This window comes from Euwallacea fornicatus, chromosome 17, assembly GCF_040115645.1.
Source record: "Euwallacea fornicatus isolate EFF26 chromosome 17, ASM4011564v1, whole genome shotgun sequence".
Lineage (NCBI taxonomy): Eukaryota > Metazoa > Arthropoda > Insecta > Coleoptera > Curculionidae > Euwallacea > Euwallacea fornicatus.
Window position 1 is genome coordinate 3,861,495 of NC_089557.1, and position 21,287 is coordinate 3,882,781.

The 21,287-nt window shown below is 37.6% G+C and overlaps 1 protein-coding gene across 4 annotated transcripts in view; it reads left to right on the plus strand.

Moving 5' to 3' along the window:
* Fife (regulating synaptic membrane exocytosis protein fife) overlaps window positions 1-21,287 on the plus strand; it is a 119,805-nt gene that overhangs the window by 88,077 nt on the left and 10,441 nt on the right. For all 4 annotated transcript variants that reach the window (XM_066292478.1, XM_066292480.1, XM_066292479.1 and 1 more), the window contains 8 exons: window positions 703-1,009; window positions 1,066-1,288; window positions 1,346-1,625; window positions 2,494-2,659; window positions 12,476-12,681; window positions 16,970-17,094; window positions 17,152-17,353; window positions 18,434-18,492. In XM_066292478.1, the coding sequence (XP_066148575.1) occupies window positions 703-1,009; window positions 1,066-1,288; window positions 1,346-1,625; window positions 2,494-2,659; window positions 12,476-12,681; window positions 16,970-17,094; window positions 17,152-17,353; window positions 18,434-18,492 (1,568 nt within the window). The remainder of the gene's footprint in view (window positions 1-702; window positions 1,010-1,065; window positions 1,289-1,345; window positions 1,626-2,493; window positions 2,660-12,475; window positions 12,682-16,969; window positions 17,095-17,151; window positions 17,354-18,433; window positions 18,493-21,287) is intronic.

Here is a 21,287-nt window from a genome sequence, read left to right on the forward strand (position 1 = left end):
GGAAAAACGTGCCCCTCATATAAATAAAACAAAGGGGTCACTATGTGTCACCTCGAAGTTGGCGGTTAAAACGATAAGGTCAAATTATCTTTCTCCTTTTGAATTGTCCTTTTGAGTCATTTTCTCCGAAATAGCGCCCTCGTTTCCCAATAATGAACAAAGTACGCGCTTGAGTCAATGCCATTTATCTAAAATAACTAAGGGAACCTGTCTCGACAAGGGTCGAAGCAGGTGTATTAAAATTCGAACAGAATTTTATATTTTCTCCAGAAACTAAAGCTTGAATAATGAAAGCTGAGACCTGGCCAGGTAGCTCAAGTTATTATAGCTTTAGCTTCTAAGTCACGTCTTTAGAGACTTCGCAATTAAATTCTTTAGAAAGTTGACAATAGCGAGTTAAAAGTGTGAAGTCTCTTTCAGTTAAATAAATTTCTTGATGTTTACTTGAATTTTTCGTCTTGTAGTTTTCTTCGCAGTGTGGCGAAGGCATTTAAATAGAACGAACTCAATTGAATAGTAAGTAAGAATTGAATAACAAAAAAAAGGAAGTTAAAAAATATTTAAGGTTATTATTTTGAAAAATAACAGAAAACCAAATAATACTTGTGTGGATTAGGGAGTTAATTCAAAAGAGGGTAAAGAGGAAAAATATTATTCATTACCTTTCATACCATTTCCTAACCGATACTCTTATGTTTTCAGTTGTAACAAAAATGGGACCACGGCCATCCCTAATACCAGACTTGGCACCCTGCGACCAACAATCCGTGGAGGAGAGACCGGCAACGATCCAGACCACTCAGCCCACACCCACCGCCCCGAAGAGCGAACCTGGAAAACCGCCTAGCAGGGCAGGTGCTTGTAGAGTGTGTCTGAAGGCGTTCAAACCTGACGACTTTAGTCGCACCTGCGCAACCTGCACGCAGCGCGTGTGCGAAGACTGTGCCAGTTATAGTAAATTAGCTGAAAACGAAGATCCAGCAAATTGGACCTGTAGTGTTTGTAGAAGGTAAGTTGATTGGGGAAGATATAGGAGACTTGACTAAAGTTTTTTTTGTTTGAAAGAAAAATGCAATCTAGAGCAGCGATTATAACACAAGATTCTAATGAAAGCCTGTTAGAAATACCATTGCAAGAGTTGCAAAGGAGGCACTCGGAGGCCAGATTGGGATCTTCTGGAGGAAGTTTAACTGTGGGGAACATGGGGAGTGGGCTGGCGCCCCCTCGAAGTCCTGAGTTGAGGAGACATTCTGATGTCTCACCTGCATCTCTCAAAGAACTAGAAAAGGTAAATTCTAACTACACTTACTAAAAAAAAAAATTACTACTAATTTTTTGTTTGAAGTTGAAAGGTGGAGGTTCCAAAACCCCAGACTCTGACTGGACTAGAGGAGGTGGTCGGTCGAGGGCCGGCTCACGGGCCAATAGCCCTCCGAAGACCTCCGACATTCTTCCAGCAGCCCCCAGGTCCAGAAGGGCTTCCAGGGTGGCGCGGCAACACAGCTACGATGATGAAGTCAAAGCCACACTTCTTCCTGGAGGAGGAGGAGGACAAGGAGGCGAAGGTGGATTGGGTCTACCAGCACCCATGCCCAGGAGGGCGTCAGCCTACGATGTGTTTTCAGGTGAGGAATCAATATGTTACAAACAAAAATATAGGTAAGAAGCTCTTTGAGTTTTTAAGATTATCCCTCAAAACTCCCAATATTCATTCCAACAATCCTTACTGGGGCTCTCACTTCATGTCCTAATCTCTAGTGAAGAGAGATGTGTGTGGTCCGTTGCATTTATTGCACTATTATCTCAAAAAGTCATAGAGATTGCTCAAAATTTTCTGACACATTATTATTCTTTAGAAGCAAGAAATCTCCGAAAGTCTCTTTAAAAAACTTAATTTGCGTGAAGTTGAAAAAATGATTTAAATTTCGTCAATGTCTCTTCCTTCTCTCTTTATCTCTCTCTTTTTCTATTTCCTTCTCTTTGCCTCTCTCTCTCTCTCTCCCTCTCTCCCTCTCTTTCTTTCTTCCATTCAATGAAAGTTTAGGGAAATTATGGATAATTTTAGTCAAACTCTTTAACAACCAGAAACTTTTAATAGCAGAACTTTTTCTTTGAATGAATCTAAATATTCCGCAAAAAATATGAAATTAAAAGTTTTCGCCAAACTGTTATTGTTAACTCTAACCTCAACCTTTCGGTAGTTTGATTTTTATCTTCCTCGAGGCGCTCTTCGTCATATTCTCTAAAAATCTTGTTGGGCGTTTAAATTTAAAAAGGAGTGTGATACTTTTAGAAATGCGTTTGGCGACATGAAACCATTGGAGAATATAGAGAGATGAACGAGAAGTGACCGTCAAAACCAGAAAAGAGTCTAGGTAGTACCCCGGTGGAGGTGCATACCCCGCACTCAAAACCTCGCTTATCAATCTTCAAATTCGACTTCGTGGTTTATCTTTTTCCATGAGTTTAGAGTTCCTTCTTCAATTTTTTTAGTGCCCGGCCTCAGTACTGTGACCCAACCTACCAGCACCGGAAGAAGGGCATCTTTCAGAGTACCACCACAAGAACCGTCAAGCCCTCCCAGTCCTGATGCCGCACCAACACTAGCCCTAGCAGCTCCTGAAGACGACAGACGTAATCGTCGAAGAGGCTCTCACTTGTAAGTGTTCATGTTTCTTATTAAATCATTGAGGTCTCAAGTGTACGGGAGGTAAAACCAGCTCGAATGTTTGTATGCTCAAACATTCTCAAATAATGTATGAAATCCATTTCAGCTACTTTCGTACGCGCAATTTGAGATCTAAGAATAAAGGTTAGTGCCAAAATGAAACTAAGAAGCTTTGAAAAGGAAAAGCTTAGGTATGCAACTTTTCTGGCCGTGAAAAGCTTGCCCTGGAAAGAAATAGGGAAATAAAGCAACAGGGGTTTTGCCGAGACGCCGAGGGATTTGCTCGGGCCAAACTGAATTTCGGAGCATTGGAGCGAAATTGCGGAATAGACTGAATTTCGTACAAATGTGATACTTTTTATACCTACTTTGTGATTTTAGAGGTTTTGAGAGTTGGAAACGGATGGCCTAAAAGTATGTAAATCCCGGTTAAGAAATGGAACGTTTTGGAAAATACATATTACCTCATTCAGAAAAATTGAAAAATTAGGATTTCGTTGATTTTTCTCTTGCTTCTAAAAACACGTTCTTCCAGTATAGTAAATAATGGTCCATTATGTGACAAAAATCATTTACCCAAAGTCACTCCTTACAGAAAATAACAATCGATTCTCGGAACAGACTCTTTTGTTGCCCTTCGAGAGGTTGCCCGAAGATTTGTTTGCCATTTAATGATTTCTCGCCCGATATGCAAACTATTTTCCGGATTTTATGGACCTTTTCACGGATATTGCTTCTCCAATAGTATTTTACATAAAGGAAGCTTTCAGGTTTTTTCTGCCGAATTAGACACTGAATTGCTACGGCTGCGGGACCTTGCACGGCAAAAAGGTGGGTGAATCTGGAAAAGTGGAGGAAGTTCTTGCTATGGGCTTTATGCGTCGTGTTAAGGCCGCTTCTCACACACATCAGCCCCTCGCGTTACAGCTCCATCTACGAATCTCAGTATTCGTCATAATTTTTTTTTAATTAAGCTGTGTGGACTGAGATCATATTCATCAGGCACCGAATGGTTTTGAACTCGACAGGGTCGGACTTGTCTTAAGTCCAGCCAATTGCAGGTCAATTCGAGCGCATCGGTGTCGTCATAGAAGTTTCCTGACTGATTCATTACGTTTGCTCGTACGCATAAGAAACGTTGTCCCTCATAACATTCCTTATCTAATTTTCCTCCAATTTTCCTGCTGCGTCAATTGGTCATCGTTCGTATTGACTTTGCTTACTTAGTTGTCGTCAGTCACACTTCCGGAAAACTGAAAAATATCGAAAATATTAAAAACGATTTATTAATGGAAATTTATTGATCTCGCCACATTTCCGACGACGAATGCTTGACCGAATGCAACATGAACGAGAAGCAACTGATGGAATGTGTTAGGAGACATAACATTTTATATGACTTGTAGCATACCAAATACACTGACGTTAATTTCAAAAATGATATTTGGATAAAAATCAAAGAAGAATTGAACGAGAACGTTTCCGATGTGTATGAACAAACATGACGAATCATCGAAAAATCTTATGTGACGGAACTATCGGTCGGTCCGGCGGACCTGTGACGGGATTGATGCGTTTGAAAAGTTGGGAATTAGAGTTTCCCAGAAACAAATGGCATTGTGTAGAATCTCTGCAAAAAAGTTTCCCATTCGGTAAATGTTAATGGCCTAAATATAGCCATAACTATAAATTACTGCTTGTCAGAAGCAACAGACCACATTGCCACATTTCTCAGGTTAGTTTAGGTTAGCGTTTTCCAGTAAAACGTGCCTCTGCTTTGTCAGCAAAATAATAATCATCAGATGTTGAAAGTTGTTCCAACAATGAAAATGTTTAAAACCAAATGGCAAAACGTGATTCCGCTCCCGTTAATGACACGAAAAAGCACGTGCCGTTCACCTCTCTCCTTTCCAAAATTTACTCTTCATCGACGACTTTTTGTTCCCCTTAAGCCCCAAGAGGGAAGAGCTTCATTTCGCTTTTATTACGGGATTTATTAGAAATCGAGCCGATGAACAACGCACCCCTGTATTAAAAGGCAATTGCAAACTTCGAGTGACGTCCGTATTCACCCCTCGAACTAGAAATACGCAGTTTGCGGTCCAACATATTATCGCCGGACATACCTGGTCCAATGTGCTGGACCGCAACTGGCCAGCTAAATAATGCAGTGCGTTTAAAGGGGTTTTGTTCTGGATTTGTAAGTGATGTGTTGGTCAGGATCGATCAACTGGAATGTTTTGCTACTTAGCCATCAGTTTCTCTGTTCATTAAAGTCGTTTCGTCAACAAAATGCCAGAAATTCGAGGATGAGTCAAATAAAACGTAATTAAAAGGGCGTTTGGAAAAAGCCGAAAACTCGCGTTCGCTAGTAGTTCAAACTAGTTTATCAAAAAAGCAACAGTTTGGACAATGGGCGCTAATTTTTGCGAGGCGTTAATTCAAAACTTTCCAGCCGGATGATGTGACCGGAATTTTTTTAAAATTCTCGTCGAGGTAATGCGTTTTGCTGCAGTTGCGCCATTTTCCAAGGGAAAATTAGCGTTTATTACAGCATTTAATTCAACTTGACCTTTAGTAGTCGTTCAGAAAACTACCAAAATAAATTGGATTTTTTAATGCTAAAAGAATTCCGAGATACGTCTCCACTATTTATGGGGCGCGTTCCTGTCAAACCACCGATCCAATCGTATTTCTAATCGAGGTAATCTGGTAGCGTTCAACGTGCCCTAAGTCTCGTTTCTGAATGAGTTCATTTGACAAGATGCGATCACGATTAGTGCGGAAACAAATGTTCGCTCTCGCTTTTAATTTCATGAACTTATGAACTCGTGTCTGAATCAGGGTGTTTGACTTCCGTCAAATTCGATGCAACACAGCAGATCCCCTTCACGTAGATCAAGCAAAAGCATTTTGTTCTCAATGATTCTATACCGATTCCTCCCTTCTTGAGTAGCCGGGACAATTAACCGCTGTTCTTCCTTCGTGCAATTATTTTCATAAAATTAAACTAAGAATATACAAATGAATGAAAATATATTTCTCGGTCAAAGGGTTCTATTGCATCCAGCGAAACAACCTAATTATTTAATTTTAGCACCATAAAGCCGTTTTATGTCTTTAATTAAAAAGTTGGGGAACATCCGTCGAAACGGAATTATACAATAAAGCATACTTCGGCAACTTAATAACTTGGCCATTTTGTTGCCAGCATGGAAATGCTGTTTGCGCTCAACAAATAAAAAGTTTGAAATAACTGAAAAAATATTGTAATTTAGTTTATGTGTTTCAAGCAGCATTTTACAGGCAGCGGGACCCACTTCCGTGAATTTGTAAAATATTTTTTTAGGGAATTAAATGAAATTCACCTTGAACGACGGTTCTAGAGCATGCAGTCACAAATATTTCCAAATTTGAATTTTTTGCTCCTTCTTGATTACCTTAATACACTGACTTTCAAAAAAACCGCAACACCAAGAAGAACACATCGTACACGTTTGAAATTCTGGCATTACGTTGGGTCGGGTAATAGATAAAAACGATCAAAATATCAAAAGAAAATTATTGTGAATAAGTGAAAAAATTTAATAATAATTTAATAATGGGTGGTATCTCCTCTTAAATTAATACATTCCTGTAAGCGACGTGGCGTGCTTAAAATTAAATTGTCAATATCTTCCTCTGGTATTGTATCCCAGGCAATCGCACCTGCTCGCGGAGTTCATCTATGGTCTCTGGAGGGCGAGCTAAACGTTGAAGTCTCCGACCCATTGTATCCCATACATGCTCTATTGGGGACAAATCTGGAGAGCGAGCTGGCCAAGGCAAAGTATCCAAATTTTCAGCTTCCAAATACCTCAAAGTATCGTTGGCTACATGTGGTCGCGCATTATCCCGTTGAAATGTGCTTCCAGGATGGTCTTGCATGTATGGTACAAGAACCGGTTCTAAGACACTATTAATGTACCTCTGAGCATTTAATCTATCATAAATGAAAACAAGAGGAGACCAACTACCATAATGGATGGCACCCCAAACCATGACATCTGGTGTTAAACCAGAATGATGCCTTTCCAAAAAGTCCAAATTTTATCGCTCTCCTCTGCGTCTTCTAACAGGTAACCGTCCATCAGATCGCCATAAACAAAATCGGCTCTCATCACTGAACATGATTCTTCTCCACTCATCCTCCCATTGCACTCTAAGACGACACCACTCCAGTCGGGCCACCCTGTGGTTTCGTGATAATGGAAGCCGACGCATAGGACGATATGAATTTAGTCCAAAACTTCGAATTCAGCGATACATCGTACTAAGGGAGACCCTTCGATTTAGGGTGGCTACCCAGTTAGCACCAAGAGACGGAATTGTTTCAAAAGGGGGGGCCTGTCGCTCAACGACGAAGTCGCCGGTCTTCGCGTTGGTTTGTCATTCTTGGACGGCCACAACCACGATGACGATTTACTGACCCTTCGTTAGACCAATCTCTCCAAGCTTTTAGCACTGTCGATGCGTTTCGATCTAATCTACGTGCAATTTCGCGGAAAGGTAAACCTGCCTCATGCATACCAACAATTCTTCCCCTTTCGAAGGGAATTAACTGCCGATAAACTGCATTTTGGCGTACACGAGGCATTTTGCACTACCACACATTCAATATGGTACTAAAAATGATACCTTTATCGCTATCCGCCTGTAAAAAAATTTGCAAAATGACCGATCGTCACAGATAAAAAGGTAAAGAAAAACTTCATATCGCATCAAAACACGAACTTGAAATTTTTATCATTTTTTTCTCTTTACAAGTCTAAAATCATACCAAAATTTCAAATACATACAATGCATTCTTCTTGGTGTTGCGGGTTTTTTGAAAGTCATTGTAGTTGCAGTGATGTAGACTGGGAGCTTCATAATAAAACTACTAACGAATTTTTATTTTGGATCTGGTGTTTTTTAGTAAAAATCCATTGTTTTGGCTATTTTAAGAAATCGCCCTCTGCAGCGCCCACCGAGTCGAACATCAACGATGTAAAAATAGTCAAAATTACTTGTTCGTGTAACACACCACACAAATTGATGTCATATCGCATTAATGCTCTCTGAATTTGTTCACTCTAATGATCTGAACCCTTAATTTCGAGTTGAAGGTAAAGGTTCTATATATCACACGTCGTTTCGATTTCTTGAGGAGTCGGAGGTTCTCCTACTCTTTAATTCCCTGAGGATAAGTTGTCCCATTAAGAACCAAATTATTGAAATACTGATAATTTAGGCGCCCAGATAGTTTCAACCGAAGATATAAAGGAAGGCAAGTTTCTATTTCCAACTTATCCATAACTTAGTGCTTGTGTTAAACTAGGGGGGGACTTTCATCATTCGCCCTAAAACTTTGAAGAGTGGTTTTATTACATACGTTACTTCTTCAAATATTAAATTTTGATGCTTGGAGAATAGGTTTAAGGTAAAAGGGTAAGTTTGTCGTTCGAGTGTAAAAGGACGGGCCAAATGGATGCTTTTAAAATAACTTAATACAGAAAAGTCCAAGTCCAAATACTTTTATCAGTAAGGTAATTTCAATGGGAGCGATGGGAGAGTCCTCGATTCCCTTGGAGATTAGATATATCGTAAATTTGCCCAGACTTGCATTATTTTTATATGTTTTTTACCGCGCTAGAATCGACCATAAATATCATTATATTAATGAATCCAAAGTAACTAATCATCTAATTAACTTCTTTTTTTAATGGTTTTAATTCGAGAATCACTAACGCAATACTCATTAAAGTTATTAGCTGCAGTGCAATCGCAATCTTCAGTTTTTGCCTCGGGCTTGATCAGCCTTCCACCAATTTCTTTAATTATAGACCAAGTTGTTCGACTTTTGTTATCAGAATTTTTTATTTTCTTCATACGTCTTTTCTTTTTATATTCCTTCAGTAAATCATCATATTACTTCTTGTTTTCGATGTATGCATATTTTATATCTGCTATCCGCATTTCTCTCCATCTTTACAGCTAATTCCTGTTTTGTCTTTACTGTCTCAGGTTCCCCCAAAAGACATTTAGCTTTGCTAAAGTTATTTATTGCATTTTTTGCTGCAAAATATTAGTTGAAAACATTCTGAAATATGTTCATAAGCGTAAGCGAATTTTGTGGCTGGCAAAGTTAGCAGGAGTTTCAGAAACAGAGCTATAAGACCACGTAAACACATATTTTTATGTAGCAAAAATCGAAGTATCAAAGTTAAGCCTGTTTCGGATCTCCAAATCCTATTTTTCATTGTAATGGCTTTCCTCAAAGGCCATAGTTCTCACCCTATAAGGGCCTTTTATTATTTTTGGCGCCTTGGAATTGCCTATAAATATCGAAACTTTTTCCCTTCCGAAGTTCTTGTGTAGCATACCTGCTTAATACGTTATTTATACTCAAATATTAAATTTCACTGCTTGAAGAAAAGATATTTCCGGTCGCTGTTTTTTAAAGGAGAGATAAAGCAGCGATTTTTTTTTCGCGAGTCTGACCACGTTCATTTCCAGGTCATTACTTCTTTAAAAGTCATTCTCAAAGGGTCATAAAACTGTCACTTTAATACCCGCTCGGTAAACACTTGTTGAGACAAATAATCCTCGTTTTGGATATAACAGATCTAAAAAGGGCACGTTCAGGTTGGTTGCTCGAGGGGAATTTTTATTATTGGACTGTTCGTTATTAGCCCAGAGGACACGGGCCGACTTGACAACTCATCGCAACTCTTAGATCTTATCTAATGTCGTTATCGTTGATTTTTCCTTTACACCCTAGGGCCCAAGGGCGACGGCTCTTTACTCTGGCAGGTACAATAAAAGTCGAAGATTAAAACCCCCAAATATAGCAACAGGAAGAAGCGAGTACGTACCAGAGAACAATAAGGGGATTCGGTTTTATAGACCGCAGATTTATTTTTTTAGGTTATACTGAGCCCTTATTTTCCCTTCCCGCAGTTTTATTTCGAATTAGCTCGTGTCGGGGATTTTATATTTTTTGCCGAGCTTCAAAACACTGCAAAGTTTAGATCTGAAAGATAAAATCAGCAGAGACCGTTTCGCTAACGAAATGCCTAATTTTCTTTACTGCGGAGAAGAAGACTTTGCTACATTTTGCAATTCTAAAAGGAAAAAATAGAAAAAACCTATTTCAGACACGTAATATTGCAAAAATTCAATAAATACTTTTTTTTTTAAAAGGTGTACTCGATGAAATCTGCTTTTAATTTATGGCCTTATTCCTTAAGACGCCACGTTTAAGTAGTCAGGGGGTCACTTTATTTTTGATCTTTAATTAGAAAACTTCTGTATAAAAACGTATCTTAGGAGTAGATCTACAATCACCTCCGCGATAGTGCCAAAAATGTCAAAAAGTAGCACCTTCACCTTATTGTCAAGAATGAGCCATTTATTTAGATTTTATTAGATATTAGTGCGTCTGCTTTTAACCACAAGATAAATTTTTAAAGCTACTATAACGTCTGAACAGAAAGTGGTTTCTACAATAATCAACTAATCAAGCCTCTACATGGTATTTCAATGTAAGAAATAAACCCATTGTGCGTTCATTTTGGCTGAAAGTAACGACTATTAGAGCTCACATCTTCGTTATTGATTTCCTGAAAATTTAGCAAACTTCTAATGTTCATGTTCCAGGGTAGACTGTACGTCAATCGATATCTGGGGCTTTTATATGCTCCGTTAAGTTACATGCGCCTGTTTCTGAGCTGAATAGCCATTGTAACAATAACTTTCATCATGTTTAAGGGCTACATACGCAGTGATTTTGTTATAGTATTACAAATGCTTACAGACGTTGTTGGAAGTGTTTCATTATTAACCGATTTAGGACTTAAAAGATTACTATTCGACTTCTCAAAGTAACGTCGAAGATCTCTGTGTTTTTTAAAGGTTTTTAGCCAGGTTAAAATAAATCGTAAAGCCAGAGAAATCCTCTGATATATCTTTGTTTTCTTTTAGGTTTCGGTCAAAGGTTCGCAGATTTATCTTCCCGAGGTACAGATTTTCTTTTTTCATAATTAGTCACTTGTGACGTCCAAGTAGGCAAATTGCGCAAATAACAATAGTTATAGAATTTTTACACTGTTTATGTAATTATAGTGGACTCCTAGGTTATAAGGTAAATACCTAAGGGAGTATATATTCATAATGGAGTTTATATGTTTCTCTGTGTAGGTGGGTACAAGCAAAAGCATGAAGGGGACAAAGACGGGACTCAAAAACCTTTATGAATTTGATCTATTAATAATTTGCGAAATAGCAGTTTACACTGCAACGGGTGGTGTTTAGGCCAGGGGCTTCCTGAGTTCCTGCCTAACAGTAGTGACTGCCTCACTAGGCACCCACAGAGGAATCCAAATGCGCTGGCGAGGTTTCTTAGTTGATTCGAAGGACCAGACGGGCCACCGTCATAAAATAATGGGGTTCCAAAGGTTCGAGAAATTATATAAACTCGGTTACACAAATTACATTAAATTTAATCACAGACTGGTTGAATTACAGGGTGAGTTGTGACTAACTTATTAACAATAATGCCCGTGTATGGGGTTATATGGCAACGAGAGCTAGAGAAGTTTGCTGTTTTCGCGACGGGGTGAAAAACGGTTCTGCCCTTTGCTCCAAGAGGAGTTCGTGCCCCTTCCCGAAAAACGCAGGTTCCCGAGTTTGGTTCCCCACGATTTCATGAGAAAGTCGCCAACTTGATGCTTTCACACCATGTCTTATCGCTAACACCCTCTGGTTCATGTCCACTTGCGCGTTTGTTGTCACATTTCATCCTAATTTACTGCTGCCCTTAATGTGTTTGGGCTATTTGCACTTCATAAATCAGGGTGGATGTGCACCAGATGAGAGGTGATTAGCGCGGTACCCATGGTTTGGCACCCAGTGGTATGTCGAGCTTTTGTTTCTGGTTTCTCTCTTTACCAGATTTATTACCCAGATGTTAGGGCAATACGTGAGAGCGATCTTTATGTTGGAGTTTTTCCAACAGGTGGCATTGTTTGAATAAATATTGGTATTGAGCTGTCAGACCTTAAGACATCATCGGGGTTATTCCTAAGATCTTGTGATTGAATGATGAGTAGACAACATCGTAGTAGCTTCAAGTGGATAATATTTTCGATTTCATTGATGAAAAACACCCTGAATTACCTACAGTTTTACTACGGTGAGTCAAAACATTATCTGGAAAGACAGAGATATTACACTCCATTTATTCAGAAAAACATGAGAAATCTTTGACAAAAAAAGTGACTGTGGAAGTGATGACGTGGGTTCCATAATAGGCGATATTAATCTCCAGTTATGGTTTTATCCCATTGGCGTTTGCCCATGAGATGCTGCTAACTCTTGTAAGACTATGATTAGTACTTGGGATCATCTACATTTAGTTACGCTTAGAAAAGGATTTCAAGGTTCCCTCCTACTTGAATTGTCCCAAATATTAAACACACTGGACATTCGTGGTGTGTAAGATACTACAGATATTCAAAATTCATTCTTATTGATTACATGATTATTTCAATTGTAAAGCGTTGATCTTTTCTTTGAAGAATTACCCGAGCAATCACTCTCCGACAATTAGCCAGTCATCAATACCCTACATCGACCTTCTAAATAGATCTGCATTAATTTTGAATAAGCTCAATCCCCAATATCATAGAATTTTAAACCATTTTAAGATGAATATTTCTTCAGTAAACATGTCTCACATGAGGATGAATGATTTTATTGCATTATAACCTTAAGCTTCCTTTCCAGACCTGATATCGGAGGTCTTAGAGCTGTGATACCGGCCCGACCAACCCCAGCGCTAGAAGACCTGGAAGCAACCCCACGTCGGCAAGCATCAGTAGACGCCGAAGCCATTAGAATCGTCATTCATGACGTGGACAGTGGTTCCTCAACTTCTGCAGCTCAGAAACGAGTAGTTCTTCGGAGGGATCCCAGCGACAAAGCTCATCGAAGTAAGGCAATGTGTCCTTTTATAAACTTTTATAGTTTTAATGGTCATTTAGAGTTTATTAGTGTTTTGTTGAAATCTACGGATTTTTTTTTTATTTGAGGCTATATACAGAATTCATAAAAATCTGGATGCATTTAAACATTTCCTTAAGTAATACGGTTTCGTTAGAGCAGAGGAATGCGTCAAAAGATTTACTTTTAAATCGATGTATTCAGGCAATAGCAATTCAGCAACACTTTATTCCAGCGATTGCATGTCGCTGTGACTATCTGTCTTAAAGCGAAAACCGTATTTCACTGGAAAGCTGGAATTTTGAATCTTCCATTTTGATAGGATCAAATTAATAGTTGCTTATCAAGCCAAATTGTCATAGAGAAAGAAGTCGGCAAATTTTAAGTGTTACAGCGTTTGAAGACATAAAAGAATTGTCGGACTTCGAGTACCTGACCATAAGCGACGAATCTAAGTATATGTGTATATTTGAAGCGACTTTGTATAACTGTAAATGTAGGTAAACAATAGACACCAGCTCATTAAGATACAATGGTGATTCTTATACACAGGGTGTCCTAATTAAAATAGTCCACCTAATATTTTTTCGATACAAGAGGTTTTTACAAAAAACTCCGAGACAGGCCGATTTTGTCTTCAGGGGGGGACATCTTTTAAACGTAAAGTCATGGAAGTAGGTTCGTTCCCTACCCACTTGACCCTCTTTACCTGGTAGGTTCAAGTGGTACATCATTTTGAAGACATTTCGATTCTTTTTATAAACTTGGTGAAATTTGTTTACTCGGCATCAAAAAACTAAATAATAATAATCATAAGCTAACCGGAGAATGAAACTACAAAAGACTTGATAAGATGGTGGTCTTTAGAATGTTATACTAAGCAGAATAGTGTAGATAGTAAAATTCATTGATTTGTTATTATCCGTTATTTTGAAACAAATCAGCGAAATCATGATTTACACCAGTCCAGAGAGAATTGAAAATGCCACTCTCTATTTTAAAAACAATAAAATGGCCCTTGATAATGCCTAATAATTTGATAGGTGAATCTTACTTGAATTTTCTTTACGACTGCATCTGGCCTTTCATGGTGGAAGTTGTGGAAAACAATGATCAGATCTTAAAGAACAATGTACTTTTTTCAACAGGATGACGCTTCGCCACATTATGCAGCTACCGCGCGTGATTTTCTAAATCAACAATTTTCCAAACACTGGATTAAATGGTCTCCAAGATCGCCAGACTTAACACAATTGAACTTTTCTTTAAGAAGCCATTTAAAGTGTTATTTTTAAAACGACACTTACATGTATAAAAGATTTTCGTCACCGGCTAATGGTAGCATGTGATGAAATAAACCCTGAAATGCTACAAAATGTTCGGGAAAAAGTTGAACAAAGATTTTATTACTGAATGGAAGTAAATGAGCCGCAATTTGAATACTTAAATAATTAATAATTGTTTGAAAACTTTTTGTCGATTTATTTCACCGACACTTCCAACACGGTTTTTGCATTACTTATCATGCAGAACAAAAAAATTCAAGATAATTGAGATGTTTTCAAAATGATATGCTACATGGTCTCCGTGTTATCTAAGTTTCTCGAAAGGGGTTGCATCCAGTGTAGGAATGGACCTAGACCCATGACTTTACTTCCAAAAGATATCCCCGTTGAAAGCAAAATCGACTTATATCGACTATCTAGGAGTTTTCTGGAAGAAGCACTTGCAACGAAAATATTTCAGCTGGACTGATTTAATTGGGACAACCTGTATATCTTACATAATCAAAGTTAATATTAAGTTAACGTACCTGGCGAATATGGCGAGAGCTTCGCAGATTTCAACTTCTCCTAACAGGAACAACTTTACATAACTTTGGACTTTTCGAAAATTATGACTAAATTAAACAATGCCCGAACATAACTCGCAAGTTACATTTCCTTAAGTGTCTTGCGCGAATCTTGCTTCACTTCTGAAATGTTCTTTCGTTGAACACGTTCAAATCTGAATGATTTTGCGTTTTAAAATCGGCAAGTCACCGGAACTTTCTTCGTTTTCAGATCTAAAGGTGATCAAGGTGACTTTTTTGAGTCTCATGTTGGAGAGAATAAATTCCAAAACTAATTTGTCACTAACAATGAACATTTTTTAGATGACACTAGTCAGTAGAATTCGTAGTAGAAAAATATCTTTGTTCTAAAATAATGTTAAGATTTGTTCAGTGTTGTCTACATTGTTGGAAACAGTCTTGTCTTGTTTTCTCATTGATCATTATGATTTGTGCTTCTACTGCGAGACTTGAAATAAATTTACTAGAATTTTTTCGAAACGTTACGGGCGCGTGGATACGTTTTGATAATAGCCACGTTTTCGTCATGTCATTTGTCAATTAATGTCAAATTTGTCATGCAATTTGTTCCTCCCGGGCTTGTAGATGAACTCGTGTCTAATTCATTGCTGCCACAATTACTGTCAAAGTGACACATGTCACAATTTAGACATTTGTTGACGATACATATTAAATAACTTAACGTTAAATTATTTTTAGAGAATCTTCTGATGAATTTATTCAAAAAAATATTCACTTTTTTCCAGGCTTTTTCGTATCCGATGAATGTGTTTGCCACCATCGTATCGCAATACAAAACTTTAGATAGTTCATAACCACGTTTCAGTTCGGCGAATTTCAATAAGCACGTAACAATGGCTGTTCCGAATAAGAGCATTGAAAACTCACAAACGGAAAATTTCATTATCGAGAAAACTTTGCAATTGAGGCCCCATTGTCTTATATTTGCAAATGTAACGCTAACAAGCGCGAAATGTTTTCCTTAGATGACGTAGCCAGAGATTTATCAGATGAAAACACTTTTTTAACGGAATTTATCCCTAGTTATCTATATTATTTGTTTTCATAAGTGTTCAAAATCGTTCAAATACGAACTCCTAATGTATAAATATGAGTCTTCAGAGTCACGTTCCAAGGCAGGAAATTCCATAACTCAAGAATGCCCGTCCGCCTCCCTTGTTGGCCTGATATTGAGGGAACATAGGAAGAGGCAGGCAAATATGTTTTGCATAAAATTTCCCTCAACGAGTCTTTGAGAGAAATTCGCCTGTTTCTTATTAGATCCTCCTAGATTCAAGAGAAAACTAAGGTGACAACGTCCTTACCATCTCCTACAAAATATCACTGAACTCAAATTTTCCTTTCTTCGATCGGAGCATAAATTTGGATTTTTAAGAATCACGTACCGGTAAAGCAGAAATGCCGTAATTCAGGAATTTAAGAACAGTCTTTCAAAAGCATTTCGTGACTGCAGTACGTATAACATAAATTCGGATTTCCTACTAGCCAGCTTTGGATTTTATTGTCGGTAAAAATTTGGAAATATAATACCGAAAATTATGGCTGCGGGAGAGAGGATGTGCAATATTTCAACTTTTTAATTTCGCTAATGAGGTTTGAAAAATGGTTAAACCGAAAGTAGGACTCTAGAGACGGCGATCAACGAATGCCTGGGGATATCGTAGTTAAGAGTCACGTATCGAGAGGGAAATTCCATAACTCAAGAATGCTCATTTGGGTGTAGTTGTTGGCGTTATATTGCCGCCCGTGGCGAAGGGAAAAGTCGAGGAGGAAAGAGGCATTCTGACTTTAAAATGTGTTGGAAAATTTGCTCTTGAATTATAAATATAGCCCTCGACAATTTTCATTTGGAAATTCTTGGCCTGCCGAAACTTTCTCTCACATAATTGCTATTAAAGCTGTGGACAGAGAGTACGCAGGGCGATCAAAAGTCTTTATTTAAAGACAATTTAAAAACGTTCGAAAACCGTATAAATCGGGGTGCTTTCCGCTCAATTATTGAATTATTTTAACTGATATTTTTTAACACTAACCTCTTAATACCTCACTTGAAGGTCAAAAATTGCTTCAGTAATCTGCATTTCAAAAACACGCTCATATTCAAATTTTGGGAAAATAGGTAGCAAAATGACTTCATTTGTCGAGAACTAAAAAGAATTTGCGTAAGCTTATCAATCTCTCGCAGAAGATAAATCCTCTATTCAATAGAATTCAATTCACATTTTCCGATTAAAAAATTCTATGCCTTCATCTACTTATACATATATGTAATAGAGTCAACACTAATATATCTTTGACAAGTTGGCGAATCGGCAGATTACTTTTGGGGCATCCATATAACAAATTCACTTAACTTTTCAGACCGATATCAGGTCATTAATTCGAAATTTAACCATGTATTACAGCACGCGGTTTCGGCATGAGAGTGGTGGGTGGCAAGACCAGCCCTGACGGCCACCTCTTCGCTTACATCGTTTGGACAGTCCCTGGAGGCCCAGCAGAAAAAGGAGGATTGCAGCAAGGAGACAAAGTAGGTCTCCTCCCTTACCTCCTAGTACCTTTTCATTTACAAAAAAAAAATAATTAGGTATTAGAGTGGGGTGGAGTTTCATTAATCGATCGCAACTTCGAAGAAGTCTGCGCAATTATGGACCATACTGGAGACACTGTGGAGTTATTAGTAGAGCACGCGACTGATTTGCGCATGTGTGACTTCTTGGATGAACCTCCTCTACCTCCTCCTTCCATAAGAAAGCCTTCGGAGGCCAATATCTCCGCTCTGTATGTCGGTAAGTGACAATAGGTGTTCCAGATTTCTTGGTTTTAAATTTACGAAATTCGACAATTGCAGTTGACAATTGATATGTCCAATTGACAACATTTGCCAGGTTATCTTGTCAAACTGATCTGTTGCCTTGCATCTTGATTATAGCTGTTAGTCATATTTTAATTATGCTTTGATTTTGGTGTATGAGGTTTCACCTTTACCAGTTTACCCTGCAGTCTATCTTTAGATTCTAACACATCAATCTTAATGTGTAAGTTCTTTCCTTTCGAGATCGATTAATCCGAGTCTTACATCAAGGTAAAGGAGAAAAACATATTTTTCAGCGGTCGTGTAGGAAAAACATTACGGTCCAGGGACGTTTTCCTATCCTGGAGATTAATGGTGGAAATATCCAGAGAGATGAAGTGGTATTTTATAGTTCTAAAGTGAAGATATAACGTATCAAGGGAACTACCATTTGCTCTGTTCGTTCCAAAGAAAAATTGACGCTGGTTTATCAAAAATGTAAATTTTTATTGGTGACTAAAGAGCTTAGTTTTCAATCATTTGATAAATTTCATTATAATTTATTTCCTGTTATGTCTTAGGGGAAAATAATTCTAGCACTAAGGGCAACCGTTACTAGTAACAATTACATTTAATTGAAACTCCCAAGCGAGGCGAGTTTTAACCCTCAGGGCTGTTCTTAAATCATAATTGGATAGGAAATGCTAATGCAATCAGCTCTCGGCGTTTTCCGACCACCCAATTTTAGGGCGGAAACCCAGATATCAAAGCCGCATTTAATTTATGGGTTAAGGTTGAACATTTAAACCCATAAGTCGTAAAGAAAACTCATGCATTATCTACAGAACTCGATAATCCTTGAAAATTGTTTAATTTTAAAAACTGGCAACTGGATGTTGCTTTGTTTTTAAATATTAATGGCGGAAAATTGAATGTCGCAAGGTATCAATGATTCGTCTCCAATGTTGCCAAACTTCAGAAGATATTTTTGGGTTGGGGGAATTTTCTTGGCTTAAACTCATTTTCTTTTGCTTCGTGGTATCGAGCTGTAATATTCTACTTTTTTTTGTTACAGATCCAGAAAATGATAAAGCGCCCTCATCGCCCACAAGAAGGAAACTTCCCAAAACACCGGTATAAATATTTATTATTTGCAGATATTTTAGTTTTCGGAATTCACTTTTCTGTGTATACAAATTGATTATTGAACAAGTTAATTAATGGAAAGTTGGTTAGATTGCTAAGGCACTATAATATGAATCTAATAATTGTTAAGTCGCCTCTTAACTCGACTGCTGCTTAACGTTTCCAACAATCATTGTGTTAAGTATTATTTTACGGATTGCACGGAGTTTTGTGACCAACTGGTGATAGTCATGAAGTCTTTGATGAATATTTATTTAGTGATTCTTTATCTTAACATACCGTTTCATACTTACATACATCTTTTTGGATAAATATACAAAAGACTAGTTTCGAGATTTATTACGTATATTACTTAGAGTTGGATAGTTCAAGTGCTGGCAAAATGATGCAATTATCGTTTTCAACGTGAAGGTTACTAAACTGAATTGACCCTAGAGACAGTCATTTTTTGAACTTAGTGACTACCCTGAACTGACCTTAAATTTTAATTTTAACCATTCTTTAAAAATCGTAATTGACAACGAGTGACCAATTTTTTGAATTTATCGACTTCCAGAAACTGACTTTATGAAGTAATTTTTACTTGGAATTCGGCAACCAAAACTGGCATTATAGTGAGTAGTTTTTTGATTAACTCGCCCTGATCTTACAACTCTCACTATCTCTTGTAAGTGTGAATTATTATCTTTTTATTTAAATATGTGTACGTCCAAAAAAAGGCTAGGAGTTATTGAATTTGTACTATGAACTCGTTTTCTAACATTTTCGTTAGAACCTCCTCAAAATTGATAAGTTTCACAGAGGCCCAGAGGTGAGGGGTTATACCTCAAATAGCTAGTTTTATCGTGGTCAGGATAACACGAGAGGGCATCAGGGACCATCATCTCTGTTGCCAGTTTGTCCCACATCTCCTTAATCTGTAACGATATTTTTGATACCTTTCCTAGGGAATTACTTCTATCTAATTACAATCGTACAATTTAGAAAACCTCAGTATAATAAAGAGCAAATTAAATTTGCATGTACTTCTTCAAAAGAAACACATTTTACACACTTCCAGCTTCCGGATTTATTATTCCAGGACAATATCTAAATCTCCCGAATCGCCACATGAACATAATATCATTCACATCCAAATGGCTTTATTGGCATATATCAGACTATCTCTAAACAAAAGTTAAGTTCGCAGTGTGACAACGATGTGCTTGGTAAGTGTCCGTTTTTTCTTTTTACTGTGATCAGTGTCGCTTTCAATGCTTGCTTAGGAGAGTCCTAAAATTGTAGCTTTAGAACACTCTACAATTCTCCTCTAATCGCATCAAAAGTTCAAAAACGGACACTTACCTCTTATATTAATTGGCCTGATTAGGGTTAATATTCTCCTAGGACTGACCTTTTTCGAATAAAAGAATATCTGAAGCTCTTAGGGCTACTTTTTGTGCTAAAACTATTTTATACAAAAGGACAATATTCGTTAGGACAAATCCATATCGTTTATCCTTAGGAAGAATAAAACTGTCATTGTAGATAATTGTTAGCGTTAAAACTGGATAAATGTTTAGCCATCGTTAAAATCAGTGTCAAGTCTAGATAGTGCGTAAGTAGTTGATAAAATGTAGAGCTGTTTCAGTTCTACATATATTGTGACAATCTTAGTGAGTGATGAAGGTCAAGAGTTGCGTAGGAGTGAAGCAGCGCTTGGAGAAATCTATCTAAAATGCTATGTGTCAGCTGGGACAGTGTTGTCTCAAACCTAGGTGCTCTATATTAAATGTGTGCAACTAGTTAATATTAAAAACGTTTAAAGAACATTAACCGTTTTTATGTCCGCAAATGCCATCCTTCGTCGTCTAAAGATGGAACCACGCAGGAGACTTTCAAATTAGGTACGCGATTTTTTTTATTGGGTGGTCACGCACATAAAAAATTGAACCCAAAGAACCTAGATCCCGTAAAATGAAAAGAGTTTTGGTCAAATTTTTAAGTGAGTGACCATTGTTTACATATTTCACTTACTGATTACCCGCTATTCTCTGTCCCAACTGGCACGTTTTGAGATGCTATTGTCACCCCTCTGTTTTGTCTTGTTGCTTGTTGCCTGTCTAGTCTTTTAGATTGTAGTTTATGATATGCTTTTGAGATGAGGTTCGTCATATTATTGCTGGTGTAAGTTTATTAGTGTTCATTTTTGTCTGTAATAGTGTTTTTGAAAGGGCGTTAGTACATTTCAGTAGCTGCCTCGGACGTATCGTGTACGACAGCATTCCGAAGATCAATACAGAAGTTTTTGTAAATTGAAGATCTAGGGTAGTATACTTGTTGTAGCATTCCAGAGTCCAGTTGGTTAAATTAAGGAAATGACTTCACCGCATTTGTCGCCCTGGTGACTCAATGAACATCAGAGTTTTTAAGATAATGGGACATTACCAGGTGGTGGAAAAAATCAAGGAATTTTTGACTTATTAAGGAAATTAAAATAGTTGCTAATAAACTGACATTTTGGGAAAATTTTATCTGTGTAGCGCAATAGTCTCGTTTCTGAGTAATTTAGCTTCATTCTTAGTACCTACTCACAGCAGGCATATTTCTGCTGAAAGTATCATTTTTTGTGTTATATTAAATAAAGTCAAAATTTTTAGACATTAAAAGCTTGAGCTTTAAACATTTTCTGTTAAATAATTCCATATTAATTTTTTTATTTGTAAGTCTTCACAACTCTTTTACGGCGCTCTTAAGAGTCGGAAAACATCTCGTTACTGGGTGTTGCCGATAACAGTATTTAT